General features: G+C 43.3%; 3 protein-coding genes across 5 annotated transcripts; 1 reads left to right on the forward strand and 2 right to left on the reverse strand.

Moving 5' to 3' along the window:
- Positions 1-1,094: 1,094 nt before the first annotated feature.
- Positions 1,095-4,377, reverse strand: LOC306913986 (uncharacterized protein). 2 transcript variants are annotated; one of them, XR_013788626.1, is made up of 3 exons: positions 4,026-4,377; positions 1,413-3,783; positions 1,095-1,170 (listed from the first exon to the last, which is right to left on the reverse strand). XR_013788626.1 is itself a non-coding variant. In XM_079490843.1 (2 exons), the coding sequence occupies exon 2, from the start codon at positions 3,219-3,221 to the stop codon at positions 1,848-1,850; it is 1,374 nt and encodes a 457-aa protein (XP_079346969.1). In that variant the 5' UTR covers positions 3,222-3,783; positions 4,026-4,377; the 3' UTR covers positions 1,136-1,847. The 2 variants fall into 2 exon arrangements, 1 of the variants encoding a protein (XP_079346969.1); XM_079490843.1 differs by having other exon boundaries at positions 1,136-3,783.
- A 1,955-nt stretch (positions 4,378-6,332) lies between these two features.
- Positions 6,333-14,613, forward strand: LOC306913999 (uncharacterized protein C17orf114). Its single transcript, XM_079490858.1, has 3 exons — positions 6,333-6,576; positions 12,902-12,999; positions 13,335-14,613. The coding sequence occupies exons 2-3, from the start codon at positions 12,915-12,917 to the stop codon at positions 13,505-13,507; spliced, it is 258 nt and encodes an 85-aa protein (XP_079346984.1). The 5' UTR covers positions 6,333-6,576; positions 12,902-12,914; the 3' UTR covers positions 13,508-14,613.
- Positions 14,585-20,235, reverse strand: mettl3 (methyltransferase like 3). 2 transcript variants are annotated; one of them, XM_079490832.1, is made up of 11 exons: positions 19,990-20,235; positions 19,457-19,650; positions 18,858-19,319; positions 18,516-18,688; positions 18,051-18,264; positions 17,735-17,922; positions 17,366-17,404; positions 17,146-17,254; positions 15,586-15,651; positions 15,378-15,490; positions 14,585-15,048 (listed from the first exon to the last, which is right to left on the reverse strand). In XM_079490832.1, the coding sequence occupies exons 1-11, from the start codon at positions 20,090-20,092 to the stop codon at positions 14,937-14,939; spliced, it is 1,773 nt and encodes a 590-aa protein (XP_079346958.1). In that variant the 5' UTR covers positions 20,093-20,235; the 3' UTR covers positions 14,585-14,936. The 2 variants fall into 2 exon arrangements, with proteins under 2 accessions (XP_079346958.1, XP_079346957.1); XM_079490831.1 differs by having other exon boundaries at positions 19,457-19,653.
- Between the last annotated feature and the right edge of the window lie 19 nt (positions 20,236-20,254).

Below are 20,254 nucleotides of genomic sequence, written 5' to 3' on the forward strand. Positions count from 1 at the left end.
GGTGATGCCATAACCCCCCCCCCCCCCACACACACACACACACACACCACACACACACACACACACACACACACACACACACACACACACACACACACACACACACACACACACACACACACACACACACACACACACACACACACACACACACACCATTCTCTCCCCCTTATGATCCATGCCACACATTTATAATGTTGCTATTCTCGTCTCTTGTCTGGTGGCAATAGCACCGAGGCACCAAATAATCAGAGGGGCAAAGATTGGAATGGGATGTATGTCTGTATTAATGCCAGCTTTCTGTTATGCAAGCCACCCAATAGGCTCCCCTGAAAGGATGTTGGGTGTTATAATGGCACCCTGAGCCAATGGTCGTGCAGAACGAGGAAACCCTCTTCTTCGTGTTTGAAGGGAGGGAGTGGCTCAGTTTTTGATATCTGACTGACATAATAAACTCTCAGCCAGCTACTGGGTCGCCTCTTGATCACGCTCTTCACCGTACAAGGACAGGAAGAGTGTTTGAGGACACAGAGGGGACAAAGCTCTGATAGGATATGTAACAATGAGCTTCTGTGCAAATATAGAATCTGGACCAAATTAAGAAAGGATGTACATTGTCTTATACCTAGTAAAAAAACAAGTAAATGTCAATCTGTTACATGAAAGCAATAGACTACATGACATGGTTGATTTAGTTGTTTCTTCCAGTTTGACAGAATACAATGTTTGCATATTAAACTGTCTATTTATAGACCAGGTAATAAAGACTGACACTGTTCTGTTAATGATCCACACAGAGTGGATTTAATCTCAGACAGTGTCCCACTTAACCAGCGCAAGACCTTCACCCACATCTACAGCTGTGTGTGTACATGTGGCAGTGTGATAGTGAATGGCTGAGAAAATATACTTTTTCTTTGCCAATGTAAGAACACTTCAAATTTCAATGTGCAACAGGTAGAGGTATAACTTTAAAAAAAAACACATTTGCAACATGCTACGAATTAGCCTGCCTGAGACATGGTACAGTAGGTTGGATAAATCTACTATAATTGTATTGTATAATTATATACCTTCTATAACTGATTGTAGCGGACCGGCTGGATAATAATTGGGTAAAGCCGACTGATGAGTTTGACGTTTCTCTTTATTCAGAACCCAACGTAGAAACTGGAAAAATGACATAACATACATAGGCTACATCAATATACTGTAACATTCCATAATCAAAAGGCATAATATACATATTCCATAACATCCATGAGCATAATATACATCACAAAACTATACGATATTTAATCCATCACATCAACATGCAATATAGAAATAAATAACCCTCAGACAATACATACAACAATAAGACTAAATACCAATATCCCTCATACAAGATTGACCAACAATAAAAGTATCACCTTTTTCCCCTTTCCAGCTCGGTGCTAAAGTGGCTTGTGCAAAACTGTTCTGTTCCAGGGCTCGTTTGGGCCATCCGTCCTTCCTTTGCGGTCTGACCGTCCGTCCGTCCTTCCCTTCCTCAAATAAACTTCTCCATGTTTGCCATTCCTCTCTTGTGGCAAATCTGGCAATATCTGTTCCTCTACCAGCGAGGTGGGCAAGTGACAGTTTTATGAGCTTCAGTGTGCAACCACATCCTGGGCGTTGTCCTCAGTCACAGGTGAACTTGATCATTTTAATTGTAACTGATTTGTCACTGGGCAGGAAATCATTCAAAATAAAAGCCACAAAGAAAACACATATTGACCCTGGAAACATCCCTGTGGGTCCGTTACACTCCCACCAAAATCATAGTGATTTAAAAACTTGGCATAATCACAAAGATTTTTGTCAATTTACGTGACCCCATACTCATTTAAAATTCTAAATACAATATGTAGGAAGGGGCTGTGCAGTCTGTCTCCCACCTTTCCTCCCACCTTAAATACTCCATCTCCAATGAGAACATGCTCAGCACTGACTTCCGATGAGCATTGACTGATGAGCATAGTGTCTTGGGCTTTGAACCTTCCAGCCTTGGCTGGTTTCCTTTTGGTTTGTTTGGGCAGGGATGCCCGTTCTTCGTCTGGTTGTCTTCCTTGTTGCAGTGGTGCTCCTCTAGCTGCTCGTGTCGCTAATAAAGCAGTCAGGGTGTCTTCCTTGGCAGCCACTGCTTTGGGGGCCCGGCCCTCAGCTTGAACTTGATTCTGAGGGATGGCATAAGGCTCGGCCCCTCCGACCTGCAGAACACCAGCTCCAACTGAATCCCCTGGCCTCTTGGGATCTGAGGCTACGGCCGTTGCACCCTGCTGGGCTGAGTCTTTGGGCTTCACTGCTGCCTCTCCCTCATTCACCTCCAGCTGTTCCTCGATGCCCTTTTCCTCTTTGTGATCCGGAGCACCCGACCTAGCTGTTGTGTCTGGCAGTGGTGGATCTCCTTTCGTTGCTCCTCTGACAGCCAGGAGCTTCCTCTGCTGCTCCCGCTCCTGTGCGGCAGCCTGGAGCTTCCTCTGCTGCTCCCGCTCCTGTGCGGCAGCCTGGAGCTTCCTCTGCTGCTCCCGCTCCTGTGCGGCATCCTGGAGCTTCCTCTGCTGCTCCCGCTCCTGTGCGGCAGCCTGGAGCTTCCTCTGCTGCTCCCGCTCCTGTGCGGCATCCTGGAGCTTTCTCTGCTGCTCCCGCTCCTGTGCGGCAGCCTGGAGCTTCCTCTGCTGCTCCCGCTCCTGTGCGGCAGCCTGGAGCTTCCTTTGCTGCTCCCGCTCCTGCTCAAACTGCTCCTTCCGTTCAGCTTCAATCTGCTCCTCCATCTGCTCCTTCCGTTCATCTTCAATCTGCTCTGATAAACTCCTCCCCTGCCTCTTCCTGGCACGCTCTACTGCCACAGATGCAGAGTGATAGCTACTCTTGGTACCAACGTGTGATGAAGTCCCAAAAAGATAGTGAAAAGGATCATGGCCAAGCAGTTCATAAAAACAATCCTGCATCCCCGTTCCAAATTCATTATCAACAATTCTTTCAAAAAGAACTTCAAAAATGTCCTTCGATATAAATTTACAAGCAGTTACTCTTCTTCTCACATAATCATCTGGGGTGCCATGTTTAAAGATGTCAGAGTAGAGTTTTGAAATATCCTTACACTTAACCAAAGTGTCAAGGACATGTCCTGGGTCGCTCTCAGCAATGTTGGCCTTTAACTGTCTTTGTGATCCATGCAATAGCCTTCCACTGGTCATACATAGATAGAAGCCTCTCTACCTTATTCTCAACAAATTCTAGATCTGCATTGTCATCTGACTCATTCACCATCATGCTAATGTCTGCCATTTTGGATTAGATTTCAAATAAAATGTAAAAACAGGCTATGGGTGTGACTGAAAATAAAGACCTTGAATATAATAACCATAAATAAATGCAACACAAAAACAAATATGGACCTTAAATCACTGTATTACAATCTCACTGTAAAACACCATAATCTTTGCATGTAAACCATTAACTGAAATTAAATTCAAGAACCCTTATATACAATATGTCCATATATGTTCCGTCTCCTGACAGTGTAATGTTCTGTCCTGCAGTTGTAGTGTTTGTGTTAATGTAACCGTTCACCAGATTCATTTGACTGTCCGATGTGTTGCAGGCCTGATGGCATAGTTTGAGCTCCAGTGTAGATGAGTGGTGAAGAGTTGCAGTCCTTGGGTAAAGTTTCTACTGTAGCGGACCGGCTGGATAATAATTGGGTAAAGCCGACTGATGAGTTTGACGTTTCTCTTTATTCAGAACCCAACGTAGAAACTGGAAAAATGACATAACATACATAGGCTACATCAATATACTGTAACATTCCATAATCAAAAGGCATAATATACATATTCCATAACATCCATGAGCATAATATACATCACAAAACTATACGATATTTAATCCATCACATCAACATGCAATATAGAAATAAATAACCCTCAGACAATACATACAACAATAAGACTAAATACCAATATCCCTCATACAAGATTGACCAACAATAAAAGTATCACCTTTTTCCCCTTTCCAGCTCGGTGCTAAAGTGGCTTGTGCAAAACTGTTCTGTTCCAGGGCTCGTTTGGGCCATCCGTCCTTCCTTTGCGGTCTGACCGTCCGTCCGTCCTTCCCTTCCTCAAATAAACTTCTCCATGTTTGCCATTCCTCTCTTGTGGCAAATCTGGCAATATCTGTTCCTCTACCAGCGAGGTGGGCAAGTGACAGTTTTATGAGCTTCAGTGTGCAACCACATCCTGGGCGTTGTCCTCAGTCACAGGTGAACTTGATCATTTTAATTGTAACTGATTTGTCACTGGGCAGGAAATCATTCAAAATAAAAGCCACAAAGAAAACACATATTGACCCTGGAAACATCCCTGTGGGTCCGTTACACTGATGCTGATGCTAATTGATTACCATCACTGCTATAAAAAAGGGGAAAAAAGAATAACAGGTGTTAGAGTGTGTCTTGCCTGTAAGTTTTAATCTTCTTGTTTTGTTTTGTTTTGTTATCTTATCAAGTATTATCTCTATTATTATCTGTGTATAATGCATTGCTGTTGTTAGTATAGTCTTGTGGAACATGGCACACCATTTCGGTGCTTGTACCAATGTACCTGTATGACCATGCAGGTCTTACTGGATATCGGCATTTAATGTGGAAAATCACTGACCTAAAGCAAAGACCTCTTTTGCTGTTATTCAGTGTGGGAGCGGCTTTAGAAGAGGGCCTGCTGTTAGCCAGACTGTTGCCTGGGCTACTGCTGTCCAGCATTCTAGTCGATCTCTCTCCCAGAACTGGGTATATTTCCACCAGGCCAAATCCCTCATGGCAATGCCAAGAGTGACGCCCTGAATAAGCCTTAAGCCTGGGCAACAAGAACATGGGCAAAAAACATCAATAAACCACCTAATGGGTCAGTTGCGCACGCACGCATGCACGCGCCGCATGCACACACACACACACACACACACACACACACACACACACACACACACACACACACACACACACACACACACACACACACACACACACACAGTACAGTATGTGTGCAGTGTGCACTACTACTACTGTCATGTCACATCGCTAGTATGTTACAGGTAATCAGCAAGTATTTAATCTATCATTTAAAAGATTAGGCTGGCATCTGTTTATAAAATGTTAGCAGATATTACTGCTACTTTTAAGATGGCCGGATGACAAAGAGAAGATCCAGTTTCCACTATACACTTTTTTTCTAACAGTCAATGAGTCATTCCTTCACTCGCTCTTGCAAAATACATGTTTATACAACTCCACCAGTGAAAGAAGGGTGCATCCACTTTAAAACAGAATGCATGTTAATCTATAGGACTGTGAAAGACTAAATGGTAAATGGTAAATGGTGCATTTATATAGCGCCTTTATCCAAGGCGCTTTACATAGATTGTGCATTACATTCACCCATTCACGCACACATTCATACACCGATTGCGGCGGAAGCCATGCAAGGTACCAACCAGCACATCGGGAGCAATTTGGGGTTCAGTGTCTTGCCCAAGGACACTTCGACATGTAGCCAGGAGGAGCCGGGATTCGAACCGCCGACCCATGGATCATTGGACGACCTGCTCTACCTCTTGAGCCACATCTCTAGAAATCTCCTCAAGTGACAAATGCTGGGGTTCCTGATGTACTGACCGTACTAAAGCCGCAATCCGGTATACTTATTTTATAAGTATTTATTTATTTTCACAGCAGCCAAGTATTACTAACCTGTGGGGAGTGGATGTCTTAGATAAGGCACAGCAGATGGGGATGTTTCTGCTGCTCTGAAGACCTTGTCATGGGAAGAAAGCTGAGGTTTGCAACAGTAGCCTATGCACAAACACACAAAAATGTTCCAGACTTACTTAATCAAATATTCATAAGGAGAGAGGATTTATAAAAAGGGAGGGGGGGGGGGGGTAGCAGAGGAGACCGACTTTCTTTATCACCTTATTTAAACCTTTGTCATGTCTGCATGTCTTCCCAGTATGTGAGCAGTTTACCACCACAAAATTAACTCTCTGTAGGTCTCAGTCCTATCCTGTATTCATCAATCATCATCGTAACATCGTCCCTGGCTTCCATCCATCCATCCACGGCTTGAATGGGAGGAGGGGGAGGAGGAGAGAATCAGATAGGGGGAGGAAGAGAATGAACGACGTCTAGTGGAGGGAGAGGAGAGGGAGGGAGAAAGTGCAGGGCAGGCGTGTCTGGTGACCATGCACGTAGGGGGGGATTAGCTATTTAAAGTTCAGTCTCTCCGCGCGCCACAGACAGAAACCTTTAATGTTACCATCCAGAAGTCGGACTCCGGGCGCCGCGCACCAGGACGGACGATCGAGGAGCCACAAAATCGAACTTCTGTCAAAAAGCGACATTTTAAACTAGCGATACATTTTAATGAGTGAGGCGACGGGGGATAGCTTAGAATTTGGGCAAATCAGTCTCTATAGCGCTGCTGCAAATCATCAACACGCGCTGGCATTGCTAGTTGCTGTTATTTTCTGACTCTCATTGTCCAATTTTGTTTAACCAAGGTATGTATAATTCCTCTTAACTAATAGATTATTAGAGCATACAAAATGCTAATTAACTGCAACTGTAAATTATCTTATCTAAAGTTTCTATTCTAAATTAACTTCAATCAGAAATGGTGTGTAGCCTACGCGCGGTTGTTTATTTGGTGTAGAGGGGTGTGTCAAGACAATTAAGCGGTGGAAGGGGTGGGGTGTTGAGGCTTAGCTTTTGGCTGTTTTATCAAATGTATTCAACACACCTACTGTATTGACTTGTTCTGCGTTTCTGTAAACCGTTTACTTTCTGTAAACTCTGCAGAGTAGACTGCAGATACCAAAAGCCTTCTAGTCCTAGAGTAAAGTTTGATTGATTGATTGATTGATTTATTAACAGTTTGCAGAATTACAGTACATTTCAAGTACAACTCAATACAAAAAACTGTTAACTGTGAGTGGACGACACCATAAAGCATTACACTTGTTTACAATAGGGTCCACCATTTTCAATTAGTAACCTATACGTTACTAATACTATTGAATTTGCTCCAATCTTTTCAATCACAGTGCAACATGTGCATGCATGTTTAAACTCCAAAAGTAGCCTGCTGCCTACAATCAACTTTCCTCTCAGCACAGCATATTGTAGGCTACAGTGTAAAGTAAACAACCTATATAGCAAGCCTTTATTATTTACAATGCTTGCATTATGTGGGGAGGGAGGGGACGAGAGTGAGAGAGATGGTGTAGTGTAGTAGTCTAACTGAAAGCCCAGATTAGCCTGTCTGGAACAAGCTTTTCATTCAACCTTCCCCTATGCAGGCGTGCTATAGCCTCCGTCTAAAAGCATAGTAAACATACTATAAATGCAATCCTAAAGCATCATATTGTCACAAATTACATGTTGATTTGCTCAGTTAGTAGTAGACTAATTGCTCAGAATCGGAAACAAGCAGGAGTCAGGACACTGTATGCACACTTGTTTTTGAGTGGTGCAACCACTCCAAGGAACAGTAATGTCCGTCCGTCCCTGAGTATGTCCTCACGTATGTGACTATGAGTAGCAGTAGGGGCAAAAGTGGCGCTGTTGTGCCAGAAACAGAGAGAGCGAGATAGTGTTGCACTGTTGCCTGCTAATTACACAGAGAGAGAGAGAGAGGGGCAGGGGGAGAGGGGAGTTGCACCACTCAGTTCACACGGGTGTGATTTTTCCCTTAAGCCCCAAAAACACCAGTTGCAAGTTGCAACTCCTTGCAACAACTAACTAGTCGCAACACCCTGCAACAAATCAGTTTTAAGGTCAACCACACCAATGCAACTGCCATTGTGGATGCAAATGGTTGCAAGTAGTTGCATGTTGTAAGGAGTTGCTGGTGAATCATTGGTGCGGTTTGGGCCATGCTTTGCTAGTACTGCTGAGGCTCTACAGGTATAATATTATATGTTGAACATCCCCAACATAATAGTGCTACTTTGACTGTGATGTCTTTGCATCATGCTGTGTCTACTTTACAGTACACAGTTCACTTTTGACTTTTTACCAGCTGCTGTGTAAGCACAGCTGGTCAATGTTCTCTCTGCGGTGCTTTCACGCCCACTTGCTGTAGTTGAGACCAATGTTTCTCATTGGCTGTACTGACAACCTATCGTCCTGATTGGCTGCCTCGTCTCTAGGCAACCACACACTTGTTGCGTCTAGTCGACCTCTCAGCCATGGGATATAAGGCAGCAGCTGGTAATTAATTGATGTCATCAATTCTTGTTCCTTTTTAACTGCTGCGACTGAACGGCATCAATAAAGGCCTTATCTTTATCTTAGTTAGGATCTGTATTCTGTACACGTGAAATGATGGCATTGAGATTACAGGCATACATGTCTATTGTAAGTTGTAACATATCAAGTCTGAGTATATGAGTAAAATATAAATATATTAATATAAATAAAGTTGCACGCACGTGCGCGCACACACACACACACACACACACACACACACACACACACACACACTATGTGCGTCATAGATCGTATCAGAACTGTACAGGGCCTTGTACTGAATGACCATGGCACAATAGGTTTCATACTATACGCACCGAACCCAAGACCATTCAGTGCCCTGGGGACCTGGAAGGGCTTATTTCAGTGGAAACAATCTAAAGAGGGTGCTGGTGAAAGGCTCTTATCAGATTCCAGATTCAGGTTCCTATAATAGATAGTGTCTGACGTGATATTGTATACACAATAAAACAACTGAGACCAGCAGCTATTGTATAGGAAGATAAGCACATGAACGGGTGCAGCATAAATTGTGTTGTCGAGAGAGCAAACTTTGGATCATGTGCAAAATGATGACATATAGAAAGTGTTGCACAACTTCACCTGGAATGTAAAGTCGTGCATCCCTCTATTAAATCGAACCAATCCGATTGATTGAAATTTTGCTTGAAAATGATGTTATTTTCAGAAAGTAAGTATAAATTAGGCATCACACACATGCACAAACACAAACAGATGTGTTTTAGCACAAAAAGCTCCTTGGCGTCACTTTACAAAAGTTAATTTTGAGCATTGCACAATCCCTCGTCAGACTGTGAACAGAGAATGAGTAAAACCTCATTATTGTTCGGGGCTGTAGCAGCACGTTCCTCACGTAAGCTCTCTCCCCCAGCGTTTGCTACTGGGAAGGGGCCGGCACTTATAAAAGGTCATGACCCAAACTCTGCCAAGTGAGCCCCCACCCCCAGTGCACGCACACACACACACACACACACACACACACACACACACACACACACACACACACACACACACACACACTTACCACAGCCTATTTTCTATATCCTCCTTAATGTGGTAACTGGTAAATTTGGGCACTGCAGTGCAGCCTGTGTGTTTGTGTTTAGTGTGTGTGTGGGGCATTTCGTCTGTGTGTGCACGCATGCACACATGTGTACATATTTGCGTGTGCACACGTGCGTGTGTGTGTGTGTTTGTGTGCGTGCGTGCGCATGCACACTCTCTGAGATGTTTTTCTCTCTGGGCTCCCAGAATGCCATGTGCTGCCAGACCCCCTCAGCTAATAATGACCTGGGCCCAAAATTCCACACCACTGACCAGGACTTTCATACTGTGTGTGTGTGTGTGTGTGTGTGTGTGTGTGTGTGTGTGTGTGTGTGTGTGTGTGTGTGTGTGTGTGTGTGTGTGTGTGTGCACACATACCCTGTACGGTACGTGCATGCTGCTGGCACATCAATTAGTGCTTGGCAGTATTGTTTTTGTGAGTCAGGGGAAAAATGTGAGTCTGTTTCATCGCTATTAATAATACACAAAGGACTTTTGCTGTGGAAATGGAAAGTACTTTGCAAAAACCATGGGCACTCACTGATCTGTACACATGCTACAAGTTTGTTATCCCACTAGTTTGCAAAGTGGGGGTCGTGGCCTTCAAGGAGCGCCAGGGGTGCCAATTGTAAAGGAGAAGATAAGATAATAAATCAAATAAAGATGAATTAAGAATTTTACCTTGCTTGCCCTAAACATCTATTCCATCATCATCACACATGGAATACGGCCTACTTTTGATCTCTTTATGGCTCATTTGTCTTTCTCCCTATACCGAGTTGACTGGGGTCCCCCAGGGCTCTGTATTTGGTTCGCACTTTTTCCCCTCTACACACCAAATCTGGCAAAATTAGCACATCAGCTACAAGCTCATGATAATGTGTCACGTAGCGACGAGTTGTGAGTTTGTAGGTCAGCTATTTTCACCAAATGTTCGCCCCAGAATAGGGACGCTAGGTTTCATGTGGTTGTTAGTGTGTGTGTGTGTGTGTGTGTGTACAATGCTGTGGGCTTTGGATTGTTTGAACTTTTACGGCAACCTCAGCATAATGGACTCACTGTGTCTGTACATGGGATAGAGTTTCACAGTCACACCTGAGAAGAAGTGGGGGAAGGAATGGGAGTAGGTAGAACGAGAGACAGATGAGACTATAGACTTATAGCATGTCATGTAGACAGCACAATAACAGTACAGCATAGTATAATATATATGTTTAGCTTATATGTATAGTGTCATTATATATAGATATGTTCTAGTTACGTTCTTAGCTTACGCATGTTTCTTGATAAATGCTGTTTATATATGTGATGTATTCCCATGCTTTTTGTTCTTGCTTAATGTAAATCGCTCTGGATTAAGAGCGTCTGCTAAATGCCTAAATTGTAAATTGTAATTGTACAGATGAGACAGAGAGAGTATATTGACTATATCCTATCAGTCAGAGAGCGAGAGAATGATTGAGATTGATAGATATTTGTCTCCTAATACAGAGTACGGGGTATCTCGATACAAGTCTAGTTATGGGCTTGACCTCAGTATGCTAATTTTAAAACAATGTGTGCGTGCGTATTGTAACCTGTCATGTCTGTGTGGGCAGAATTGCTGCACAGACCATCTTAAGTGGGTTGGGGAGACTGAAATCGCAGAGCAGAGCTGCAGAGGCCTCCCAGTAACAAACAGTGACTGAGAACTCGGTCAGAGCATGTTAGCTCCTGACTGCAGGCCTGCATGTGTCGCAATCACAATACTACTTGACATAAGATACTCTGAGCTCAGTGGATACACCCCCCTAGCATAGTGCATATATTATATTATAGGGTACTAAATGGGGATACTGGGTTGCCCCAGATGTATAATTGATTTATATCAACTGAACTGAACTGAACTTTGCTGTCACACCACAGACTTACAGGTGGAGTGGGTGAAACTTAAAAAAAAATATGGATTGGCATCTGTAATAGCTTTTCAAACGATGATAACAATTTGGTTAATGTGCTGTGGAAAATTGTGCATGACACTGGAATTGGACGCCTGCTCCTGCTGTCCTGCTATTCAGCACTGTGTCATCTCTCCATTCTTAAAATGACCCAGAAGCTAATTTAGGCTTTTCATGATGGGAGCACGTGTGAGACTGGGGTTACATAGCACGTGTTGCGTTGTTACCCCATGGGGTTAGCATGACTGCATGTAGCAGGAGGCTATTTCTGTGACTGCTGACATTGGGTCAGTGGAATATATAGTGGACTGGTGTATGAGAGGAGCTATTCTTAGCCAGTTTGTGTGGGGCTTATAGTTTAATGTACCGCTAATAAAAAGCCCAGTAGCCCACTGATTCTACTTTTGTCTCTCAGTCCAAGTAACAAACTGTCAAGACTCATTTACCCATTCTACTCTATTTCAGTTGACCCATTTCCTAACATGATTGAACATACACGTTTGACTCTAAGCAAACACAGCGTTAACCTGCAGTGCCCTTATCTTATCATGCAGAGGTGCACAAGTAGAGAGGGACTATCGTTGAAAAACCACAAGTTTGTGTGACAGGTTGGCAAATGAACTGGTTCCACAGGAGAATAAACAGGTGTTAACCTACATAAAAGACAGATGGGTGTGTGCCTAGATCTGATCTGTCAGATTGATACACACAGATCCATAAAAATGTGAGCAGGTACTGGATACATGCCCTTAAGGCAGAATACCAACCAGATTGCATGGCTGTGCATGTTAAACCAATAAGTTCAAAGACAGGAAAGATTTGACTCTGGGATCAAGCAAGTTCTTGAAATGGCAACAAGTTGGTAGTTGGTATATTCTTTATTCGGATCCCCATTAGCTTCCACAAAGTGGTCGCTAGTCTTCCTGGGGTCCACACAAAAATATATACAATAAAAACAGATAATTGAAATGTTGTTTAACCATACGCCAAGCTCAATTAATGAACAGTGCTTGGATGGTAAGATCCTTTAAAGCCGTAAAGCCCAAAGCCGTACGGTGAGGTATAAATGAGGCTTCACTGACTGGGCCTGAATGGCTGCAGAGCCATGTTGATGTCATGTGTGATTAGCCCTGTTGTGTCACTGGACTGAGTTGTCCCTTGTCACTGCGTGACTGGTTCTTGGTTCGTAATTCCATTATGCTGAATCAAGATAAGGAGCTGTCAGTGGGCATAGACACCCAGTTCTGTGACTTTGATAAGGCTAGGCCAGGCGGGAGCTGTTGGAAGAGTGACCACACACAGCACAGGCAGACGTGCAGAGGGCGCACTGTCGCACAGGCACACATACAGACAAAATTACATCATTAGTTCTGAGTGCATGAATAAATATGTGTCTATTGGTTACCTAAACAAAAAAGAAGTTCAGTCTGACTTTCGTTAGACATGACACAGTATAATTGACATTCACATTGTGGGTTATTTTAGCAGCCCATGCACCTAAATAGATAAATATCCCATATTTATATATTTTCAGTGTCACCTAATAGATTCCAATCGCGTTCTCTCCTTCCAGAAACTCCACTGTCATGGGTGTGAAGGTGCTCCAGTGCTTCCCATTCTACAGGCGCTGTAAAGAGCGGTGCAAGGGCAGACAGTGCCCCCCGGCGGCAGGTGAGGGAAACTACAGGTTTTAAAAAGAACCAGCTGTGGGCAGAGATCACCGTTTTGGCGTTTTCTGTGTGGAGACTGGAGACAAACACAACTACTATTAACCAAAAATTGTGTTTGTTTTTTGTCCACAGGGGGCTAAAACAATGAAAAATAAGCCCCCTATTTAATCTGTTAATTCACATCTCAACCGCATCCGACATCTGTTTATTTTCCTCTCTAAACATTTTATTTGTATTCATTAATTGTGTGTAGATTGAATTTAAGATTTCATTCAATCAATGTAATCAACATGTCATTATGGTCAATCAACAAATTACATTCCTTCTCACCCTCAGTGCCCATAGAGGAGATGAAGCCACGCTTATCGTCCACGGCGTCCTGGGGCAGTGACGGCGAGGGACCAGGGAGCCTGAGCCGGGGTTCCCAGATCTATTTTTCCACTAAGGCCCGGCTGTCCTTCAGACATCAGCTGGACAGCAACATCAATGCAGTGGATGCCACCTACTGAGGAGTGACACACACCCGCACTGTCCGCAGGGTGCAGGGTCTGGAGACTGGTCTAGAGACTGGAGGGACAAGGATTTGGCAATGCTGTAGCCTACACTAAATGCATCAAAGCGCGATCGCCACTCCTCTACTAACTCGCAAATGTCGACGCTTCGCTTAAGCAAACTGTTGCTCGCTGTCATTGGTCGCCCTCAAACGGAACTCGCAGGGGAAAGACTGAGACCTTTGAGATGGTTACATCTCAGTGTATCAAAGGAAAAGAGCTCCCCTGCTGTGGCGTTCAACACCGACCCCGAGAAGAGCCTGAGAACAGACCGGTCTCATTGCTCTGATGTACCTCTGATGTGGCTCCCACTGGAGGTCACTGTTGGGATGTTGAACTGGAAACTTGTTTACTGCCTCATTGCCAACATGTGCATTATATTTTGGTGCATTCTTTGGTTTTTGGACATTTCCTTTTTTTCTACTATTGTTACTGGTTTGAATTTATCTGTGTAAGCACTTATGTTGCTGCAAATAATTTCATTATTGCCCATGTAATTAAACACTATACTGCAACAAACACTATGATCTTACATACATACAGTAGTTACCCAATGGACAGCTTGATTAAAATAATGTATTTTAATTTTCTTCTAGATAATGCATAAATTACATTTCAATAAAAGGCATTCATAAATAAGTCGGTTACAAACAGGATGCCTATGAGAGCTACATAGATTTGCAGGTCACGCATACCAATGTGAAGCCACCGCTTTTGCCTTTCATTACTTTGCCATCAGTGGAGGCAGAGAGATAGCTGAAATAGATTTACATTGCCCAATTCTCTTTTTTCCTTCACCTCACATTATATTTACATTTTCTGTTTTCTTAACTTTTTTTCTTTACAAACCATTACAGTAGATTTCAATAACATATGATAATATGACAGCACGTCACATCTGATGAGTATGGTAAACCATATGAATGTAAGAAGAGAACTGTGAAAAGGGGCAGATTTAGAAACTTAGAATCTTTAGAAATCTATTTGTATACTAAAGACCAATGTCTATTGTCTATAACAAAGGAATAACACAAATGTTGTACAATAAAATGGCTCCTTGGTTTTATTGTTTACGGATCTGAAGTTTCAACACAAAATTAAGGGTACATAATCTGCTAAAATGTTTCCTTTGCTTTCAACTGTAAAACACAGCTGAGAAGAGCATTAGCAATTCAGTCCTTTATTCAAATGATTGTATTCACTCAATCCAACTATTGTGATACAATGAAGCCTATCAAGTATGTTGATTAAAACAAAACCTCATTAATCGTCATTACTACAAAAATTAACAAAAGGACAAGTAGGCTGTCCAAAGTTTGATCACCGGTCTCCTTGGTTGCCATGGGCAACAGAGTTCTCAAAATGGTGGCAGTTGGTGATGACCTTACTACATGTTCTTGGGTTTGGAGATGACGCCATCTGGGTAGCGCTTCTTGAAGCGCGCCACAACATCAGGATCCAACAGGTGAATGCCATCCAGCTGGTTACCAAGGGTAACCCTAGAAAACACAGTGGGAGGGATACATTAATGAAAAATCAATCGATGAATGAATACATTATTAGGCACTTACACCCTGGAGTGGCTATTTTGTGCATGTCAGACTCATTATAGGTGAAAATGTCAGCTTTGTCAAACAATTGCAGATGATCTAGAAGCTTATAAGGTGCTGTTGTGCAAGTCAGTATGAGCTTGCAGATCAGATATTTTCGAATTGCCAAAGTAAACAAATTATGTGGTTTAAATACAAGATGCCAAGCAGACATAATGGGTAGGAACTGAATCAATATCTCAAAATATAGGTTAACAGAAACACACAGGGACTCATACCAGTTGGGCTGGACATTGTGTGGTCTGCCAAACAGCTCAATCTTCCTGGTGCCAGGTGACAGTCTCTCTATCATCCCATAGATCTCATCTGGCTTGTGGCTGGTGGAGCGCACCTGGGGCGAGTGTATGGAAAACAAGATTGTTGTGACCGAAACTATGAGCGTAAACAGTACGGAGCCAATGAGCATGATATGGCTAGAGTCCTTACCTCAGCTACAATGACATCACAGTCCAGTCCCCTGTTGAATCCCTGGGGAGTACCTTTCACGCCCACCTGAAGAAAATAAACCAACTCAAACCAGCTCATCATCAACAGCTCCCCCTCTTCAGGCATGATGAAAACTGATTCGGGTGCCGAATGAGAGAAAATAAACTAGTAGGAAATCATCGAGATCCACAGAAATGGCATGCTCCAATGTGGATCTCGGACTACCTGTGATCAGCCTGTCCTATTGTTACGTAATTTGGGCAAGGTTTCAGCGTGATCACAGTCCCATTGACTTCCATCAATTATACAATTTAAGTTAAATATTTCTCACCCTTTTTTTTTTCTTTGTGTATTTTTTTGTCTGTTTTATTGTATTCTGCTTTTAATTTACACCTTTCTAGTTTGTCTCACTTTATCTGTATACATTTACGTTTCATCTTTATGTGAAAACATAAAAATTCAATAAAAAAACAAAAAAATGTGAAATACAATTTGTGGAGTTTAGGGCTGACCTCGATTAGTTTATTAGTCAACTAAACGATCGGAATGAGTCTTAGTCGACTACCAATCTCTTAGTCAACGTTTTTTGCATGATTCGACTTAGAGATTGGCCTAATTTGTTATATTAATTAACAAATAGTTTGAAAATATAGGTTAAATCATGATTTATAGGGAGAAACCAAACAGGTACCATTAAGTACCCCCCACAACCCAAATGGAATGATTCTCTATTCCAGGGTTTCCCCAATGGCCAAATTATGTCTAGGGTGACATGCTGAGTGCCACGAAAATGTTATTTTATTAGTTGGAATAGATGTAGTCATGTAGAAGACCTATTACACACACACACACACACACACACACACACACACACACACACACACACACACACACACACACACACACACACACACACACACACACACACACACACACACACACACACACACACACACACACACACACACACACACACACACACACACACACACACACACACACACACACACACACACACACACACACACACACACACAATGTGATTCACTGATCGATCACACTTCCCCAAAACAAGCCAAAGCCACTGCATTCTTTTTTTAAAACAAGCCCAAAAAACCGCAACCCGCGACTCGGGGAAAAGAACCTGCAACTCTGGAAAAAAGAAGCCAAAGGTCGAGGGAAATAAGCAGACTTGGCAACCCTGAACTGGAGTTTAATTTCTCTCCAAAAGCCCTTGAATCAGGGGCATATTTACAATAGAGGCAAGGCAGGCAGCTGCCTAATAGTTGACTATAGACAAGATTTGGCCAATCCTAGTCGTCTATAACAATTCTTAGTCGGGGATAGCTCTAGTGGAGTTACTTCTGGTTTACTGGCAGCTTACTGCATACAAACTCTGGCACTGAATGCTCCAGTAGTTTGATAAGAGATTAGGTAGACCAATGGCTAGCTAGATCCACAACGTAAAAATAGAAGTAGAAGTACTAAACTAACTGTTCATCAAGACGCACCGTTATACAATCATCCCTAAGCTGACACCCATAATGCAGACAGACGTACCAAGCAGTGCTCCTTCCCATGGTTGAGCCAGTGTCCTGTTCTCCCAGTGCGGATGATCCTCTGGAGCTGGTTGGTCTTCACCCAAATTATCTCATCCACACGATCATAGCTGATAGACCACAGAAGATGTGAGAAAGCAGTGAAAACAATAAATTAATTCCTAATGAAATGTTATTGATCCACGATTACAGGGGGGTAATAGAAAATATAATAAACTCACCCCCAGAGACTGAGACATTCTCTACCCAGCTCCATAGCCCTGCAAAAAAAACACTGTTCACTGGATGAATAACACAAGTTGGGACTCGGCATGTGTATCAGTACAGTTTGTACAATCCAATCTGTCATAGCTGCCATCTAGTGGACAAATAATTGATTGCACATTATAGACAGACACAAGACTACAATAGCGATGCAACTCATGCAGGGACTATCTAAGGACTAAATAACGTTGCGTTTTTTGTGTGCTTTTGACTCACCCCTCCGTAAGGCAAAAACGGACTCTGTCAAGGCCTGAACTGACTGAACCACCAGGCACCCCGGAAAACGTATTATAATGCCACACTGTTATGAGTTTCCTGAAAGCTACCTTCCAGTGACCCAGAGAAAAAGGAATCCATCATCCTGGAGTATGGGAATGGTGAGCTTCCTCATCTCATCGTCGGTCAATGTGCCATAGGGCAGCTCCATGTGGATGTCCCAGGGAGGGTCGGCCATCACCACGGCAAACTTCCCCAGGATGGACACGTCCAGGAAGCGGATGTCACAGCAGATCCACTGGGCACAAAAACACACAGGCCTTAGAGACCCATACTGAAAAATGGGATCTAAACTGAGACATTTGGTATACGGTTAATGCACCTGCTGGTGCGAGAGCAGTGATCTCAATTCTCTATCAGTCTAACCTGCGATGGAAACAGCTTTCCCACGTTGCTGTCAGCATCTCCTTGATGCAGGCCCACCTCTGTGCCCCCAGCCTGAGGTCCCAGAAAACCTGTGTCTGTCTCTGGCAGGCAGTCAATCTCATAGTGGACGTACTTACAGGTGTCCATGTGGAAGCAAGTGTTGAGGAAAGAGCAGTCACCAAGGCTCTCATCTGTGTGCTTATTGATGATTCGCCTGAGCAAGAAAAAAAAATGGGTGGGGGGAGCAGAGAACGCATTACAAAATATGTAATAAAACTGTAATAGAAGTACTACTGACAACATGAGACCTGAAATATTTGTGAAATCAATCGAGAATTTATATTCAATTTAGCACATTCCCGGGCCCACGATTATGTGCAACCCTGAGCTCCTTGAAATATCTGGGTCCAGATGTGTGACAAAATAAATAAAATGCAACAAACAGTGGGAGTCATACTGACTGACCGGAAATGTAACTTAGTGCACGGATGAGGTGTCTCCGCAGAACGTAAACATTCCTCTTTGGTTCCATGATCGCAGAATTCTTGGACCTGAGCCCGGGTGGAGCGGAACTTTTCCACAATGGATTGTTCCTTTGCGGTGCTGGTGTTGAGTAGCTCCAAGATCTCTCTACTCACCTACACACATAAAACCATACATCAATTATTATGATATCCTTATAATTAAGTACTGTAACTGTTCTGCATCTTAAGTATCTGACATATGAGTTTGTTCTGGGAGCAATAAAACATAAAATCACACTGCGTAGTCCATCTAATTCCTCATTTTGCTCTGGCTCTGTCCTACCTGCTTGCTCTTCTGCTCATTGGTGGACTGTTGATTCAGGAGACTTTCGATTTCCATGTCCAGATGAGACGATTGACTTTTACTGGTTCTTCCTTTCTTATCGGCCCCGCCAGCTGACTTCCAATCAGAAGAGCTAGACAGCTGTGAGGAAGACGCCGGTGCCAGAGAAATCGAGGAAGTGTGTGGAGGGGAGGAAGGGCTCTGTAGAGCCGGGGAGGAGCCGGGGACTCTCTTGTGGATTTGGTCCTCTGCTTTCCTCTTTACCCCGGTCCTTTTGGCTCCAGCTCCTGTCCCGAAAATGGCCCATAGTTTTGTGTGGTCCACCGATATCACAAGGGTAGATGAGGAAGGTGAAGAACATGTGGAGGCGGCTAGTATGGGCTGCCGCACCTCTATCAATTCCTGAGCAGAAAACTTGAGCAGCAGACTCTGTATGCAGTCATGACTCACAGCTGATTCAGACTGTAAGCAACAAACAAATAAGGTGGCAAAGAATTACAGATAACCAGAAGAAAAATATGTTACTAGACTTACTACTAATACTGAATCTATATGAGATCTGTGCCTGGATATAAAATGAATGGACTGATTGGACTCACGCTAAGATCATCTGTAATGGCAAGAGAGTCGGTTGGCAGCGAGAGACTGAGGTCTGACAGATATCCCAGCACCCTCTTCTCCAGTTCAGGATCTGGAGGGCGTTCTGTCTCCTCCTTTGAGGTGCTCTGGAGAGGTGGTGCTGGGCTGTCACTTACAACAGCAGCAGCACCAGCACCCTCTATGCTGCTTCCCACTTCTGAGAGAGAGAGAGATGACATATTGAAAGTGCTATTATGGTATTTATGGAATATGGACTGATCAATATTCATCAACTTGATTGTTACCGCCTTTTTTCCCCTTAACTTCCTCAATCACACAATGAAACAATGCACCATGCGTTAATATCTCAATTAGATAAAGTCACACAAAAGAACAACAGCAGATCAATTAAAGGTAGCTCTGGTCCATAGCTCCAATGCCGTTGCGGGATTAGAGCTATGGACCAGAGATAAATGAAAGGTAAAGTAAAATTAAAGATACACATTAAAATGTGTGGTGCGGACGATTTCATTCATTCCATCCTGTTTTATACCTGTGGCTAGTTGCGCGGGGTCTTTCCGTCGCCGCTGGAGTCTCTCTCGCAGAGAATCCAGCTGCTTTTTGTGCTTCTGTATGCTGCTCCATGTGTCCGACATGTCGAGTGAGCACGTATAAACATAAAATGTAAACCCCAACTGTACGTTTGATGGACAGTACTTGCAGATAAGTTGCCCCGACAACAACCCGCCCTGCGCTGGGGAACAATAAAGATACGGCCCGCCCACATAAACTGTCCGGCCAGCATTATGATTGTTAAA

The sequence above is a fragment of the Electrona antarctica genome (genome assembly GCF_951216825.1).
Source record: "Electrona antarctica genome assembly, chromosome: 21".
Lineage (NCBI taxonomy): Eukaryota > Metazoa > Chordata > Actinopteri > Myctophiformes > Myctophidae > Electrona > Electrona antarctica.